The sequence below is a fragment of the Equus przewalskii genome, chromosome 18, assembly GCF_037783145.1.
Source record: "Equus przewalskii isolate Varuska chromosome 18, EquPr2, whole genome shotgun sequence".
In the NCBI taxonomy this organism is placed as follows: domain Eukaryota; kingdom Metazoa; phylum Chordata; class Mammalia; order Perissodactyla; family Equidae; genus Equus; species Equus przewalskii.
In genome coordinates, this window is record NC_091848.1 from 36963312 (window position 1) to 36980667 (window position 17356).

Here is a 17356-nt window from a genome sequence, read left to right on the forward strand (position 1 = left end):
ACCACACTCTGCTTTGGTGGCCTAAGGTTTGGTTCCTGGTTGCAGAACCACATCACTCGTCTGTCAGTAGCCGTGCTGTGGTGGCAGCTCACAAGGAAGAACTAGAAGGACTTACAACTAGAATATACAACTATGTACTGGGGCTTTTGGGAGAAAAAAAAATGAGAGAGGAAGATCGGCAACAGATATTAGCTCAGGCTGAATCTTTCCCAGCAAAACAATAAAAAGAGAAAGAATGGATTCTCAAAAATTATTGCAGAAAGAGGCAATATAGCATAGTAGTTAAGAGTTTCAAACCCCAGTTCTACCACATATTAGCTATATAATCTTGGGTAAGTAACCTACTCTCTCTGCACGTCAGTTTTCCTTATCAGTAAAATGAGGATAATAATAGTGCTTACCCCCACGGAGTTGTAAAGATTACTAAGTTGTATATATATATATATGCATGTATACACACAAAAATAAGTTATATATATACATACACATACATACACACATATGGCACTTACTACATGCCAGGCACTGTTTCTAAGTGATATATATACCGAGTGCCTGATATATATAACAGTGCCTGGCATACAGTAAGTGCTAGCTATTATTATATTTCAAAGATATTTTTGATGCAAGCCATCTCTAGTTCCCACTAGAAGGCAGAGGGATAGTTTGAAGTACCCCTTCATTTTGGAATTGGTAAAATATCAACACTGGATTTGGTCCTTCAATATGCTAGGTTGGGCTGGGCTTCTCCTTTCTGATTTTGCAGCTTTGTCTTGGGATGTCTAAGGGAAACCTAGAGACAGGAAAATCGAGACATTTCTGGGGGAAAAAACGCAAAGCGAAGAAAAGACGACGTGAAGAGAGAGAGATGGAAATTGTGGACATGGAGCAGATCATCTAAATAAACTCGATGTCTCGTGGGGGACAGACATTGGGACCGAAGACTGAGTAGGGTAAGGCTGGCACTCGCTGTTACAGGAATAAGAGTGATAGGTGACAGGCTTACAGGTATCTTGAGGATTTTACTGTATTCAAGATAATTTTGTTCTCAGTACCATCCCGAAGCTATGTTAATGGCTTCATAGCTTGGAGGTCCTTTTTTTCTCCTTAATAAAAACTTGTGGAGGTCTAGGGAAGAAAGTCGGCATCATTCCTTTCTGAGGAAACCCACCTGGCTCACCACACTCCCTCCTCATGCAGCTACACTGCAGGGACAGTCAAAGACAAAAACCGCCAAACAAAAATGACGGGTCAGTGGTACAAACAAAAAGACTAGGGCATCCAAGGAGACACACTGGCCTCTGAAGTCACTCTCATTAGAAAACGTGTCCTCCCCCCAAATATTCTGTGATTAGTGAACTGAAACTGAGTTCTCAAATTTCTGTTCATATATGCTACTGAACTATAAGAAACTCTTGTCTAAGGTAGAGTTAAAACCTACTGCTAAGGCAAATCAGCTAAGAGAAAAACAACCAAGTATAACACTCGATGCAGCTCAGCCCAGGGGTCAGCAGCCAGATAAGGAAAGGAAGTGGTGGTCTACCTTCAAGAGGATAAAATGCCAACTAAAACTGCCAGTGACGGAAGCAAATTTGTCCCAGATAGGGAACGGGATTACAGCACCACAGACAAAGCGTTAGTGACATCTTTCTCTGATTTTCTTCCTGTAAAACCAAACAAATAAACCAACCAACAAGCAAAAAACCCAGAGGGAAAGGAATTCTTGAACTGAATTGACATTTACTGGGGACAATTCTTGATTCTGCCCTTATTTAGCTACTTCTGTGACCATGGGAAAACTATCTTACTTCAATTACCTCATATTTAAAATGAAATGCGTATATGTGTACATGTGTGGGGGGTTTCTCTAGCTTGTCTCTAAACTCCCTTGCAGCTGTTACATGCTATGGTTTCTCTTCAGAAGCTGAAGTAAAGAAGAGGGCAGCAACAGAAATGCCTCTCTACACTGAAAAACTGCAGTCACAGCTTTGACACCAAGACATCCAAAGTCCAGAGAGTTTAGCACCAGTTTGAGGATAACAAGTTAAGATACTATTAATAACCTGGAAAGCTTGAGTAGCGAGCCACTTGAAATCCCATGAGACCACATGCATACAGTCACCTCCTGGTGGCAGCAAATTTAAATTGCAGGCTCATAATTTTGAATAAGCACCTTGGAGGCAAAAGTGGACAGAAATAAACATTAGTGTCATTAAACTATGAGTAAGGGTCAATATTCCATTTCTTAGGCTGTAACTTGCCTACTATCTGAATGTCTTGTAGGTTTCCTTCCATGTACGTGCCCAAATGACTTACTCCTAAAGAGCATGCCTACACTGCTTTGAAAAGAATCCAAATCAGACAGCCACTTCTATTACTAATTTATTAATTATCAGGCAGTCAATGAGACCCAGTCAGAATGATCTCTCACTTCAGGCTACCACAAGCCAATAATGGCCTAGTAGGTAAAATCGTGAGTGAATAAGGTAGTTTTGTAGCAGAACTACATGTTTTTTTCTTCTGTTCTTCATTTTGGTTTCTCTCCCTAGGATAAACCTCTTTACCCTCTGCTTATCTAGAGTCTAACATGTTAGCACTGTACCTTCTCCATCAACCCACCTGCTCACCAGAAAGAATCTCATGTTTCAGCCATTTCTAGATCCTCTCTTCTTGATCAAACGCAGCTGTCCTGTGACCCATTCTTTCAGAGTTCTGCTCTCTGCTTGGCAATGATTACTTGGTCCATGCTGAAATACGCACTCACATGGCTTTATGTGCTCTTTCTCTCAGAGAATATACGTGGTTGTGGCCCAAAATACCTACATCCAAAAGAATGGGCCTAATTTGAGAATTTCTAGAACCTTGGCAGGGGTAAAGTGAAGGGAGCCTTTCAGTGCTCTGTGTAAGGTTAGTTTAGTAGTGAAACCAGTGAGTTCAGGCGGGGCCAGCCCGTGGACCCTATCCTGCTTGCAGACTGGGGCAGCCTGAGAAAGGAATAAATGAAAATGGTAGGAAAGGAGAGACAAGAGAGGGAGAAACCAGGAGGTGTGTAGAAATAATGAAGCTTATGAATGAGCGGTTGAGGAAAGAGGTAAGTTTACTCCATCATCTTCTCCTGCTGATTGGCTGCTCCATTTGTGTGGCTCTGGCAGCCACCATGCTGATACAATTGACTCACCCCTAGAGATGTTGAAAGGACACCAGTTCCACAGCGTGAACTGCCCCTCTCTCATTTTGAAGAGATTGTTTTTCTTTGGCATCAACTACCAGCTTTTATTTCTTAGATAAACATTATGACAGTTTGGTAAGTGAAAGAGAGGGTGAAGTTGTTGTGTTCTTGAGGCCATCACCCCTTGTGAAGACTGATTTAGTTGTGGTTCTACAGTGGGTGGGTACAAGAACACGTGCACATGTGTCTGCGGAGTGTGTATGTGTGATTGTACCTATTTGAGCAGGAAATAGCTTGGAAGAGTGATTTCACAAGGTTACAAACAAATGGAAATGGGCATTTAATTAAGCTGTCTAATAAAGAGCTGAGGTTGATTATTTTGGCCACACTCCTTAGTTCATTTGACTCTCATGTTATTACTACAAAAGTATCTAAAAATGGATATTTTGAAAGCCCAGCAATTGCAGCATTTCCATGGAAACACAGCAAGGAAAGAAAAGCCTGTCTGGACAATCTCTGCAGAGCAGATGACACTTGCTACAAACGACTTTTCGCTGGACAAAGAAAATGAAAACTTGGGTAAATGCTTCTTCCTATATGCTCCCTAGCTCTCTAGACCAGAAAACAGCCAGCTGCCCTCTTGTACCCAGGCAAAAAGAAGATATTTGAAAGTTCAGCATAATTTGTACTCATAGCTGAGGCTCTGGATGTATAAGAAGGTCCCAAGGACATGTTTGTCACCTCTTTGTATTGTGTACCTCTTGTAAGTAGGGATAAAAAAGGATTTTTTTTTTGTAAAATAACATCCCTGTTCAACTGAAAAATATCATTGAAGAAAACTTACAAAACAAAAAAATATGCAAAGGAAAATTAAATCACCCATAACATTCTTAACTTCTTCGTATATTTCTTTCTAGGCTTTATTTTGTGTGTGATTGAAATTGTGGTCATGCTGGACATACAGTTTTTTACATATTATATCACAAGTCCTTTCTCACGCCATTAATGATCTTTGACAAGGTGATTTGTAATGACTGCATAATATTTCACTATAAAGTTGAACTATGATTTGTTTAGTGAATTACCCAACAGGGGATATTTAGATGGTTCCTAATTATTCAAGATTATGAATAAAACTGCAATGAAATGGTTAGAAAGTTTAACCCTCCAGACTCCTATGGTAGCCAAGAATTCACAAAGCAGGGCCAATAGAATTAAGCAGACTCTTCAGTCTGCAGGAGAAATGAGCCTGGAGGATATGTTTTTTGTATCTTCCTTCTGTTTCCTCTATGATCCTAATTAGAGTAAATCTTTTGATGTAGGAAGTGGGAAAAGTAAAATTATGAACTTTAGCCTGGGGAGTCATAGGAAGTCTAGGTTAAATAATTTATGAAGATAGATATTTAGTTCCTGCTCAGAAATCTCCTATAAAGGAGGCTTTAATTCCTTCAAAATTACATCCTATAATGACTTTCTATTATGCACTGGCACTAATGCAAAAATTCAGCAAATGATTGTAGGTAGGTAGGAAAAAAGAAAGAAAAAGGGAGAAAGAAGGAAGGAAGGAGGCAACCATAACTAGGCAGGAAGGATCTATGACAATATTTATCAGCCAACTCAATACCACCCAAGGCCATTTTAACAAAACTGAGCAGAAGATCATCCTTCCATTCACTCTATTTACCATAAGAGGGAAAAACAACCATACCAACTCAAAATTCCCTAACAGACTTGCACACTAGTAGACTTGGCCACTAATCTTGCCTGGAGTAAAAAAGCCAGAAGTTGGACTATAGAGTCAAGATGAAGGAGTCAAGAGTTAATTGACCTTGAGAGGTATTAAATAGAATACAGAAAGATCAAACCACAGGAGGTCCTTCTTCATTAGATCATCCAAGGATGCTCACTTCTGCCTACCTAATAATCCACTTCTGCCTGCTATACAGGTGAGGAAAGCTCCCATGGGCAGTTCAGATTCCCCACCCCGCCTGTCTTTACTTATATTACCTGTAGAGTTCAAGTCAGAGAACTAGAGTAGGTCAAAAATGTGATAGAATGGGCTTTGCCTTCTTTTCTTTTTTAGGAGAAATGACTAGCCTCCCATTGTCAAGAAAAAAAATAGGTGAGCATTCTACTACTCGATTTTGTAATCATCATCATCATCATTATCACCAAGTAACAGACATTAAGTAATTTTCCCAAAGGTACACAGCATACCCAATGAAGATCTAGATCTGGAAATCAGACCTCCCTGGCATCTAAGATCTCGCTGTACTTAATGTGTGTGTGTAACACACATATGTGTATGTGTGCACAGATACACATGCAAATATATGTATATGCATACACAATACATAGTTGTGTACAAACATACACATATGTCTTATTCTCTACCCTGCTTAAAGGGGGCCTCGGACAGACTAGTTGGGGAGTGGGAAGGTGACTGAAAGGGAACATGCAGATAGCAAGTCCAGCTGGATGGCCCCAAGAACAGCTCCTCCATGACAGCCACTCAAAATGATGCTTTTCTTTCCATCCTGACAAAAAGTCAGAATCTGAGAGCTGTACATCTCTTGAATCAAAAGATCCTCACAGTCACACACCCCTTTGCATCCAGGCAGGACTGCTCCTAATTTCTCTCATATTTTGGGATCCAGGGAATGAGACTATGCTACTTCCTGACAGCCGCTTGCTTGAACAAATTCCCTGTTGGAGAAAACTCCTGCCAGCCTCTATTTCCTGGCCTTTATATGCAAGTCTACATGGCAAAGAAGAAAAAGCATGGGCTTTGGAGTCAGAAGGACTTGAGATCAATTCCTACATTTACCACATCCTAGCTCTAAGACTCTGGGCAAATTATTAATTTCTCTGATCTGCAAAATTGGAATAAAAAATGACAATTCTCGTGGCTAGTGATTAGACAGATAGATAGATAGTCTAGCACATGGCAGAAGCTAAATACATCATAGTTCCCTCTCTTTCTTCCCCTGCCTTAGTATCAAGTTGCTCTCTTTAGTACTATTTCACATGAATGTGCTTCTATAAGCTGAGTCTGAGTGGGAGAGCAAGTCTCAGGTTCAAATAGGACCAAGCTTAGAAGGTTGGAGAGAAATCTGGGAAAACCATGGTTAACAATGACTATTCCCATCTCCCACACCCTCAACCCTGGTAACACTTTACACTTCTCAGCTAAGATCTGCCCTGCCCATCAAGTCCCTGTGTTTGGGTTTGAAAACGTAAAGGGGAAACAGAAGAGTAAGGAGAAGGAAGAAGAGCAGAGGAGACTCAAGAGGAAAAAAGAAAGACAGTGAGCGGGGCTGGTGGTTAAGAGCCCCAGGGCACTCGAGAGGAGCACAGGTAACATCTCTGCTGTGCTACTGAGAAGCTCTGTAACCTCAGACGGAGATCCTTCTGAGCCTTAGTTTTCCCACATGAAAATATGTTTAATAAAATCTATATCATAAGACTAACATGAGGATGATATACGTGTCTGGCAAGTAGTAGGTACCCAAATTTTAAAAAATACTACCTAATATACTTTGAGTGCTTACCATGAACTAAATCTTAGGCTAGAAAAATCACCTGGACTACTCCAGGCTTAGTTACTATTATTATTAATTATTATTATTATCAATATCAAATAAAGAAGAAGACGAGAAGAAAAAGAAAGGAATCTTGGACTCACATGAAAACCATAAGAGGCCTTATAGCCACTGAGTCCAAGTGCATAATTTTATAGATGAGGGAGCCCAGGGCCAGGGACATAGTGATTTGCACAAGTTCACATGGTTCTGTAGCAGCAGAATCTGGACTAGAATCCCAGCCTTTTAGCTCCATGTCGAGAAGGTGGGAGATTTGGCTAGAAAGGCTTCCTGGAAGCCATGGTCGCCCTTTCAGGAGTGGCATTTCCATGGAAACTGACCGTGTCCACCAACTCCTTGGGGAGCCAGCACCCCCACAGCCCTCACAAGGAACATGACTCCCATTTATTCACACTCCATTCCATCACCCACAGGATCATAATTAAAAGAGAATACACATGCCTTTGGTTTTTGAGGCCATTATTAAGAAGTGGGTGAGCCACAAGCAAGCAGACAACCAGGCAGGAAAACCTGGATTAAAGCTAATCCCCTCGATTTACAGAGACTCATCAGAGAGTGGTTGTGGGTCCCACGGAGAGAAAGCAGAGCCAGCGTCAGGGGGCTAGCTCCCCAGCCCTTCAACTGCCTGGGGAATCTCAGTTTAGAAAACATCATCTTTTCAGGTTTGTCTCTGATAGGCGCTGCACTGCTTCGCATTCATTCTCACAAAGCGTCAGAAAAGCCTGTGAAGTAGTAACAACCAGGCTTCTTAACGCATTTCAAATATCAAAAAATCAACTTAATTAAGTAGGGTTAATTTTTCTTTTCCTGAGCAGCAATTAAACCTTAATTAATACTCCATTAAAATGAATTCCTGGGGGAACACAAGCATGCATACACCTAATGAGTCCATCTGCCAAGGGTGGTATTATAGAAGACGCTAAGTGTGCCTCCTCACTGGCCACTTACTCCATTTCAGAGTGCCCAGGGTAATCAGAAATGAAAGGCAATCACCGGTTTGCAACCCTCCTCCTCTCTAAGGGCCCCTCTGCCTTGCCAACAACAGAATGTAATCCAACCTCCCCTCTCCTGTCTCCACTTCGAGAATGATTCAGGGCCAGGTTTAAGCCCAGCTGGCCTCCTCCTGTGTGGAGGGCACCTCGGTCCCCCTTCCTTCGCTGGCCGCCACTCCACGATCAGGCAAGGTGAGGACCAATTCACTTTAACATGCCCCTGCGGCTGACCTCATTAAAAAGATTGAATCCCTTGTTTTAAAAAAATAAATAAACATACGAAACATTTGCAAACTCTGTATGTTCCTTGCTGGTAGCAAAGATGATCAAGTTCTGCAGGACTCTGATTTTTGACAGCAAACAGCAACCAAGAGAAATTAGGGATGAGATGGGAGGGAGTCTCTGCTGTTTTCTGTTTCCTCCCGCAGTGAGTTTCTATACCAGGGATTCCCTAATTTCTCCAGCTGCAGACTGAACACTCTAGCAGACTCCCCAGGCCACCTGCTTCTGCCACCCCCTCCTCACTAGGGACGAGGAGGAAATTTTGCCGCATTTTGGTTGAGACCTAAATACAGGTTATCAGGAGCAAATTGTTAATATCATCACCATCAGGAAGCTAGCAATCCTAAGACCCCCAAGATACTGGGCATACCTTGGGGACCATCTTACCAGGAAATGGACCTGCCCCTGGCCAGAACATATCAACCCAGACAATGCCCTGTCTCCACCAGCTCCGCTTACCTCTTTGGTGTGCGTGTGGAAGGAGACAGACATGTCCAGGAGAAGCTTCCGCTGCTCCACCCTGCGCACAAAGTCTTGGATGCGCACCTCCAGGTGTCGAGCTGCCTTGTAGATCTCCTCGGGGTCACATTCCCCCGTCTGGGCCAGCTGCTCCGCTGCTTCTAGGAGCTTGTCAGCATTGGTGTATGTGTTCTGCCGGCAACAACAGGGAGGGAAAGTCAACCTGCAGTCACGGACCGAGCTTCGCGCCTTCCCCCAGCCCACCCGGGGCTGCCCAAAGCTGGAGCACAGGGCGTGGGCGCTGAGCCGACAGCTCCCTGATCTGGCACCGAGGAGCGGAGCGCCGAGCTCACCCGCCGCCTCTCAGCAAGCTAGCAGCCTGCTTGGCAGCTCAGCACCAGCGGGCACTAGCTAGGTGCCTCCTCCGTCCCTGGGATTTCTCAGAGGTGGGGCGTCCCTGGAAAGAAGCGAGGAGACAAGCGAGAATCCTCATTCCCCATCCGCTCCCCTCCCACCGCAAAGATCCATCATTGCCCCCACATCTCAGGCAGTTAACTGCCAGAGTCGGAAATACCTCATCCACAAAGATCTCTGGGTTTCTATGTGAGAACGCCAGGGAGACAATAACTGGGAGACTTGCTCAACTTTTCCCCCAAGTTCCTTGTAACTACTGGTGTTTATCTTTTGGAACAGTGCTATCTCTTTGGAGGGGAAGGGGTCAGCAACTCAGGGAGCTGACAGAAGGAAGCAGGCACAGGCTGAGGAGATGCAGACCATTCCCTGTGCCCAGGGAAGGCTTACTGCTTGCAGGAAGGTTGGGGAGGAGCCTGATTTTGTTTATCATAAGCTGCTGCATGCATACCACTTTCACCCACACACACTCGCTCCCACACATACTCCTCCACGTCTGTACACACCATGGTATTCTCCAGATCATTTTAAAAGGCAACCAACTTGTAATTATTATTTGTCAGGATGCAAGCCACTGCCTTTATAATAGTTATTACACCTATGCCACGGATATGACTTTTCCTGAGCAGGTTTCCCTTAAAAAAGATCTCTTGGTATACCTTGATTTAGAGCTGGTGACCCAGGTATACAGTATATTTCTGAATATCCCTCTAGTTGCACAATGCCCTATAGAGTGATGAACAAGTAGTTGCTGGTGACGATGTGAATCTGGCAGCAGAAACAGTCAGGGTCACACGCAAAGTGAGTGGAGAATTGAAAAGGATTAGGGAGCAAGGACGGTGTGTTGCTTTACTTTGCCCACAGAGAAGTGGCCTCCAGTCTCCATGGAGGTTTTGGGACTCATCTGAAGATGGAGGTGTTAAAGATTGCGTTGTGTCCCCCCACTAAATTCATATGTTGAAGTCCTAACCCCCAGGACCTAATAATGAGACCTCGAAACACAGTCACTGCAGATGTAATTAGTTAAGATCAAGTCATAGCAAAGTAGGGTGGGGCCCTAAAGTGTCCTTACAAAAAGAACCCCATTAAAGAGACAGACACACACCAAGAGAGAACACTGTGCGAAGGGGAAGGCAGAGATCCGGGGATGTATCTACAAGCCGAGGAATGCCAAAGATCGCCAGCAAACCACCACAAGTTACGAGACAGGCATGGAACAATTCTCCCTCATATCCCTCAGAAGGAACCAACCCTGCTGACACCTTGATCTTGGACTTCTAGCCTCTAGAACTGTGAGACAATACATTTCTTTTGTTTAAGCACCCAATTTGTGATCCCTTGTTACAGCAGCCCTAGCAAACTAATACACAGGGGTGGAGCTTTTCAGAGGCTGTTGACCCAGCCTCTTGATTGTACTGCAGATGAGCAAGCCTTCAGCAAATGTGTCACAGCTTTAAGGAATACCAAGAGAGGCTATGGATCCTACACTGTCTGAACAGCAACTGCCCAAGGTAAATGCCATCCTACAGCAGGTGAGGTGGGGGTGGGGCTGAGGCGGAAAAGGAAGAAAAATCCTTTGGCCCCACCTGGGGAATTCACACCAAACCAGATGATCCCTGTGTGAGGAAAGAGGCTCTGCCACTTAGTTAAATAAAGGTGCCTCAATTCTGGAAAGCAAATGAAGCAAGTACTCAGAGTCATGATGGAAACACCCGCAGAGGTGGGAAATGACCCACAGGAGGAAACCTCTGGGGCTGTGGGTCAGGTTGAGGAAGGCTCTTATGCAGTTGTCCTTAATTTCTAGAAAATATACCCAGAGCTGACGGGAGAGGTTTTTTTTTTTCAGGAATCCCTCAAATTTTCCGCTTAAAACGTTAGGGAATCTCAAGGAACCCCAAAGAAAGCCAGAGGCTGTGATTTTGTATTTTCTAGCCAATAAATAAAAATTTGTGGCAAAGCCAAAGCAAGCTTGCTTTCAAGTTAAATTTGGAAGCAATAAGAGATAAATAAGGGGCCGGCCCCATGGCCGAGTGGTTATGTTCGCGTGCTTGGCTTCAGCGGCCCAGGGTTTCGCTGGTTTGAATCCTGGGTATGGACATGGTACTGCTCATCAAGCCATGCTGAAGTGGCGTCCCACATGCCACAACTAGAAGGACCCATAACTAAAAATACACAACTATGTACCAGGGGGCTTTGGGGAGAAAAAGGAAAAATAAAAAATCTTAAAAAAATTTTTAAAAAGAGATAAATAAAAAGCAAAACTGAAGTTGAAACCGGGGCTCAACTTGCTTTAACTATACTCAGTTAACTATACTCAGTTGTCTATTTGTGAAAGTGGTTAGATGATGCATTACTAAAACCCACCCTACAGATAACATCTCTGACGGCCTGGGTCACCATGGTAACAGGTGCTTGAGTTTTTCAGGAACTGAGAGTTGACTCCCTGGCCAGTTAAGGCTGGTTAAGACCACCGACTCATCAACTGGGCCTGTGCTAGATGACCCATAGGTGACCCTTTGAGGTCAAGGAGCTGAAAACTCCACCCTCAGATCATAGTAAAGCCACCATTTTGTGAACATGCATCCTAGAAAAAGCCATGAAGCTTGACTACGCTTGTGCAGATCATAAATTACCTCCCTTCTCCTTACCGCCAATCATCTATTCCCACTTCAGACCACCCCACACCTTTATCCCAGAAACATCCCTGATCCCCATTTCTCTGGGAGGTGGATTTGAGATTGGTTCTCCTGCCTCCTCGCTTGGCTGCTCTGTGATTAAACCCTTTCTCTTTGCAAACTCATCATCTCGGTGATTGGCATCACTGTGCAATGGGCAAAATGAACCGAATTCAGTATCAAAGTGACTACCAGATGTAAGGTGGATAAGTTGTCCTGGTATGCCCAGGACTTCTCTGGTTTTAAAACAGAAAGTCCCATGTCCTGGCAAGCCTGTCATCCTGGCAAGCCTGTCATCCTAGGCAGACTGGGATGGCTGGTCACCCTAACATATACCTATCACTGTGGGTGTCTCAGGAGTACAGACACATATACAATGTATGCTGCCTCAAAGGAGAATAGAGTCATCCCTGAGAGAAATAACATGACAACACAGAAAATGGGGCAAGCAACACAATAATAGATAACTAGGGGTTAAAGTTTCTCAACACGAGATAGGTGCTGAGAAGAAAATGAGTAAAAACTGAGAAAAATAGCCAATAATGATTGAATATTTTTCACACACCAAGAACCTTCTAAAGGTTTATATGCATATTAACTCATTTAATCTTCACAATAATCCTATGAAGTTAATATAGCCATCAACCCCATTTTACAGATGAAGAAACTGAGGCACAGAGAATTTCTGGCCAAGGTCACATGTTTCATAAATGGTAGAACCAAGATTAAAATTTTGTTGCCTGGCTTCAGAGCCTGAACTCCAAACCACTGCACTACCCTGTCAGATGAAGAAGGGCCTTGCATGCCACGCTGAGGTGTTTTACTCCAAAGTAGTGGGAGGCCACAAAACAGTTTAAGTAGAAGAGAGGTGCGACTGGTTTATCATGTAGAGAGACACGACCCTGAATCTAAACAGAGTGAAGGCAGAAGCCTGAGGAGGGGCAGGATTTAGCAGAGAAGGAGGAGGTCTTCTCACAGTCAGGACTCTCTCCTTTTGCCCACGGTTCTCTCTGTTTCTTCCATACCGCAGCCATTCTCATGCTCACAGTAACAATGTGCTGCCATGGGTATCTCCATACTGGTCTGTGCACTCCTTAAAGGTGAGTTCCATGTCTCATTCATCTTTGGTTCTCCATGCCAGGCACGGTGGGTGGTACACAGTAGGCACTCACTAAATGTTTGTTGCATGAACAAGACTCAGAGATGGGAATGAGCATGGCATGTTTGGACAAGTTGAGCCAATCTGACTAAAATTGGGCAGTGGCAGGAGATCCCATTGAATAAGGCAGGGAGGAGCTAGATAACAGATTTCATAGAGAGAAAGGGACAGTAAAGATAGGTGGGAGGCAACGGGGTCAGCACTAAAAGCTGGGCTCCCTGCTCTACCGGCTGCCCAGCCACCCTCCCCATCACTACCAGAAAGAGCTTCTAAAATTCAGATCCAGTCACCCCTCTCTTCTACTTAAAACTGTTCAGTGGCTTCCCCCTACCTTTGAGGTAAATACCTTAGCATGACATGCAAGGCCCTTCTTCATCTGACACCTGTTTTTCCATTCAGCTTCAGCTCACATCACTCCCCTACAAACAGTCTATAAAATAAATTGCTTACACTTCCAGAAACTCACTGCACTGAATCATTCCTCTGTGCTTTTGCCCAGGACGCCATTCCCTGCTTTCCTACCTGACCAACTTTTACTTACCCTTTAAGACCCAGCCCAGGCATCACTTCCTCCAGGAAGTCTACCCTCATAGCCACTTCTCTCTCAAGGCTGGCTTAGATGTGCTCCTCTGAGCTCCCAGAGTGACCTGTCCAACCTCCTCCTTGGTACCTGCTATATTCTAAAGCAAATGTTTGCCCTTCTCATCCACTTAGGGGCAGATAATGTCTTTCACCTCTTTCCCTTCATGCTTTGCACGAAGTAAGTTCTCCATAAATATTTAGTGAATGAATTAATAAATTAAAGAATGCAACAATCCCCATCAATCATAATAATCAATCCTTGGCCCTCATCAACGACTTCATACAAGACCTGACATGCTAGAATTCATGTTCAATGTTCAATCCCATTTGGTTTATCCTACCTCCTGGCACAATCTTGAAATACGAATGTGCTTAGAGAATATCAACTGAAGTGTTAACAGAGCAATACACTTATGCCTGTCAATGCCCCAAGGTGGGGCAAGGATCACAACAGGCTTCTACTCTCCTTCCGATCAAATAAACAACAGCTTCTGCCCCAGGGCCAGAGTCCAACCTCACTCTGAATGCAGTTCCTAGGCATTCTTTGGTTTCCTAGCCTCGCAGACCCTGCCTTGGATTTGACCCCTTATCAACATTTCCCAACTGATACATCAAAAAAGAGTTATGAGTGCTGGGATACCAATCCCTCGGCCCTTGGGGCTTTCAAGAGGGCCTGTGGTAGCCAGAGCCCTGAGTCAGAGATTTGGGCCATAGGGATGGCTGCAGTTCCTAATCTTCCCTCCCCAGCCCCCAAGCCTGTGTCAACCAGGTAAAATGCCCCAGATAATTCAGCCCTAAAGTCTACCTCCCATTCCCCTGCTGCAGCCTTGGTCCATTACTTTTTTGCTTTTTCCTCAGGGAAAAAACAAAGCATTCTAGCATAACTTGTCTCCAAAAACACAGGCATCCCAGAAATACAGGTATGGTTTCAGACTTCTTGGGGTGAAGCAGAGGGACAGGAGGCAGGCTTCTTAAAGGCAAGGGATGAAAGAAACAGTGAATATAGACACTTCTGGTGTCAGGAGTTGATCTCCTTGGTAACATGGAGTTAGCACCTTGCTCTGGGGATGAAGGATGAGGCCTAGAAGTCACTCATTATTCAAAAGAGGCAGTGTGGACTGGAAAACATGCATACCAGAGGACCAGGAGAGATCGTCCCTCCTGATGATTATTTCTCCAGGTTGGCATGACTGGAACCAATGGGCAGTGAGAGGAAAGAAGCAAAAGTACACAAGCATTAAAGGAACAGGAGACACGCAGGCACTAGGGAGGGGCAGACTTGTCTCTGGATCTTGATATTAGTGAATGGCAGGCAAATCAAGGTAACGCCCCAATCTTTGCATTTAAATAGTACTTTATAGTTGACAAACAAATCTCTTTCACTTTCCCTTCTTACCCAATCTGGGGCAGATCTGCTGAGGATCCATCTGTGCGTGAGAAAACTATGCAATGCTGGGGAAAGAACCACTTGAAACGATTATAGGTAACAGCACCCAGGACCCACACAGGGCTAGGAACAGTACCTGTCTCCACCAGTGAGACTGGAAAACCTCCTGATTCACAGGATATTGAGTTGAGTACTCAGAGGAGTCTTGCCTCAGCAGGGGTAAATAATGAGCCCTAGACTGAGCACTGCTCTAGTCTCACCCAACATATTTTAAAAGAAAGACCTGAAAGGATCAAACTTTTTTCAGTAACTTAACTCTGTCCCAGAACAAAGCTTAAGAATATATATAGGAATACAGAAATATCCAGCAACCAAGAAGGTAAAATTCACAATGTCTAGTATCTAGAAAAAATTACCAGGCATACAATGAAGCAGGAAAATATAAACTATGATGAGGAGAAGAATCAATCAAAACTGAACCAGAACTGACATAGATATTAAAATTAACAGACAGGGTATTAAAATGGTTATTAAAACTACTTCATATGTTCAAAAAGTTAAGTAGAGAAATAGAATATATTAAAAAAAAGACCTTGCTTTTCTAGATATGAAAAATATACTGGATGGTATTAACAGCAGGTTAGACATTGCAGAAGAAAGGACTACTGAAGTTGAGAACATAGCAATAGAAACTATTCAAAATGAAATGCTTCGAGGAAAAGAATTTCTAAAAATGAAGCATCAGTGAACTCTGGGACAACTTTAAGCAGGCTAATATACATGTAATTGAAATCTCTCAAAGAGGAGGAGGGGAGAGGAAAAGATATTTGAAGAAATAATGACCAGAAAGTTTCCAAACTTGATGAAAACCATAAATCCATAAATCCAAGAAACTCAACAAACTCTCAAGACAAGAAACACAGGGAAAACTACACCAAAGCACATAAAAATTGAGTCAAATCAAGTGGGGGAAAAAAGAAAAGAAAATATTAAAAGTGGCTAAAGGAAAAAGACTTGCTACACACAAAGGAACACAGATGAGGATGACAGAAGACTTTTCATCAGAAACAGTACAAGCAAGAAAACAGTGGAGCAACATCTTTAAAGTAAAAATAAATAAAAGTCAACCTAGAATTCTATGCCCACCACAAATATTTTTCAAAAACAAAGGTGAAATAAAGACACTTTAATGCTTACAAAAGCTTGAAGATTTCTTTACTAGCAGACTTGCATGACAAGAAATGTTAAAAGGAGTCCTTCAGGAAGAAGAAAAGTGGTAACAGGTGGAAACATGGATCCACACATAGGAAGGAAGAGTACTAGAAATGCTAACTATATGGGTAAATATATAGGATTTTTTCTTATTGTTTAAATCTCTTTAAAAGATAACTGAATGTTTAAACAAAAATAATAACAATGTAGTATGGGGTTTATAGCACATGTATAAGTAAAACATAGGACAATAATAGCACAAAGGCCAGGATAGAAACAGAAGTGTACTGTTGTAAGATTCTTATACTACATGTAAAGTGGCAATAATATCACTTGAAAGTAGACTGTGATAAATTAAAGACACATACTATAAACCCTAAAGCAACCATTAAAGTAACAAAGAGTTATATTTAATTAGCCAACAAAGGAGATAAAATGGAATCATAAAAGATATTCAATTAATCCAAAAAAGAAAGAAAGAGAGAAAAATAACAAAGAATAGATGAAACAATTAGGAAAAAAACACAAGATGATAGATTTAAATCCAAACATATCAATAATCACATTAAATATAAACTGTCTAAATGCTACAATCAAAAGACAGGGATTAAAAGGTAAGTTCCAACTATACGCTGTCTACGAGGAATGTGCTTTAAATGTAAAGACACAAATAGGTTAAAAGCAAAAAGATAGAAAAAATATAGCTTGATAACACTAATCAAAAGAAAGCTGGGGGGGCGGGGCTGGCACAGTGGTTAAGTGTGCATGTTCCACTGTGGTGACCCGAGATTCGCCAGTTCAGATCCCGGGTGTGGACGTGGCACTGCTTGGCAAGCCATGCTGTGGTAGGCTTCCCACACATAAAGTAGAGGAAGATGAGCATGGATGTTAGCTCAGGGCCAATCTTCCTCAGCAAAATGAGGTGGATTGACAGCAGACGTTAGCTCAGGGCTGATCTTCCTCAAAAAAAAAAAAAAAAAGAAAGAAAGAAAGCTGGGGTAGATATAATAATTTCAGACAGTAGATTTCAGAGCAAATATAATACCATGGAAAAAGAAGGTCATTTCATAATGATAAAGAAGTCAATTCATCAAGAGAAGATAATAATCCTAAACATTTATGCACCTAATAACAAAGCTTCAAAATATGTGAGACAAAAACTAATAAACTGCAGGACAGCTCTGGTGGCCAGGTAGTTAAGTTCAGTGTGCTCCACTTCATTGAATCATGTACCTCTCTGAGACTCAATGCAAAATTTCCATTTCCTCTGCTTCTCTGTTACTTTGCATTATACTCACTCTCACTGCATTCTCCTTGAAGGAACGAGTCCTATCTTAGTCATCTTTTCTATCTCAACTACTCATCAGTGTACCTAGTAGGCACAGTGCTCTCCTTTCGATAGGCACTCAACCCAAAAACTCTGCAG

At 42.8% G+C, this 17356-nt stretch overlaps 1 protein-coding gene across 43 annotated transcripts in view; it reads right to left on the reverse strand.

The window, feature by feature from the left end:
- The window catches only part of KALRN (kalirin RhoGEF kinase), a 635442-nt gene that overhangs the window by 306429 nt on the left and 311657 nt on the right, over positions 1-17356 (reverse strand). For 38 of the 43 annotated variants that reach the window (XM_070583665.1, XM_070583666.1, XM_070583679.1 and 35 more), the window contains one exon: positions 8505-8696. In XM_070583665.1, the coding sequence (XP_070439766.1) occupies positions 8505-8696 (192 nt within the window). Of the gene's footprint in view, positions 1-8504; positions 8982-9078; positions 9319-17356 lie in introns of those variants that run through there. The other 5 variants (XM_070583706.1, XM_070583704.1, XM_070583702.1 and 2 more) reach the window with 4 other exon arrangements.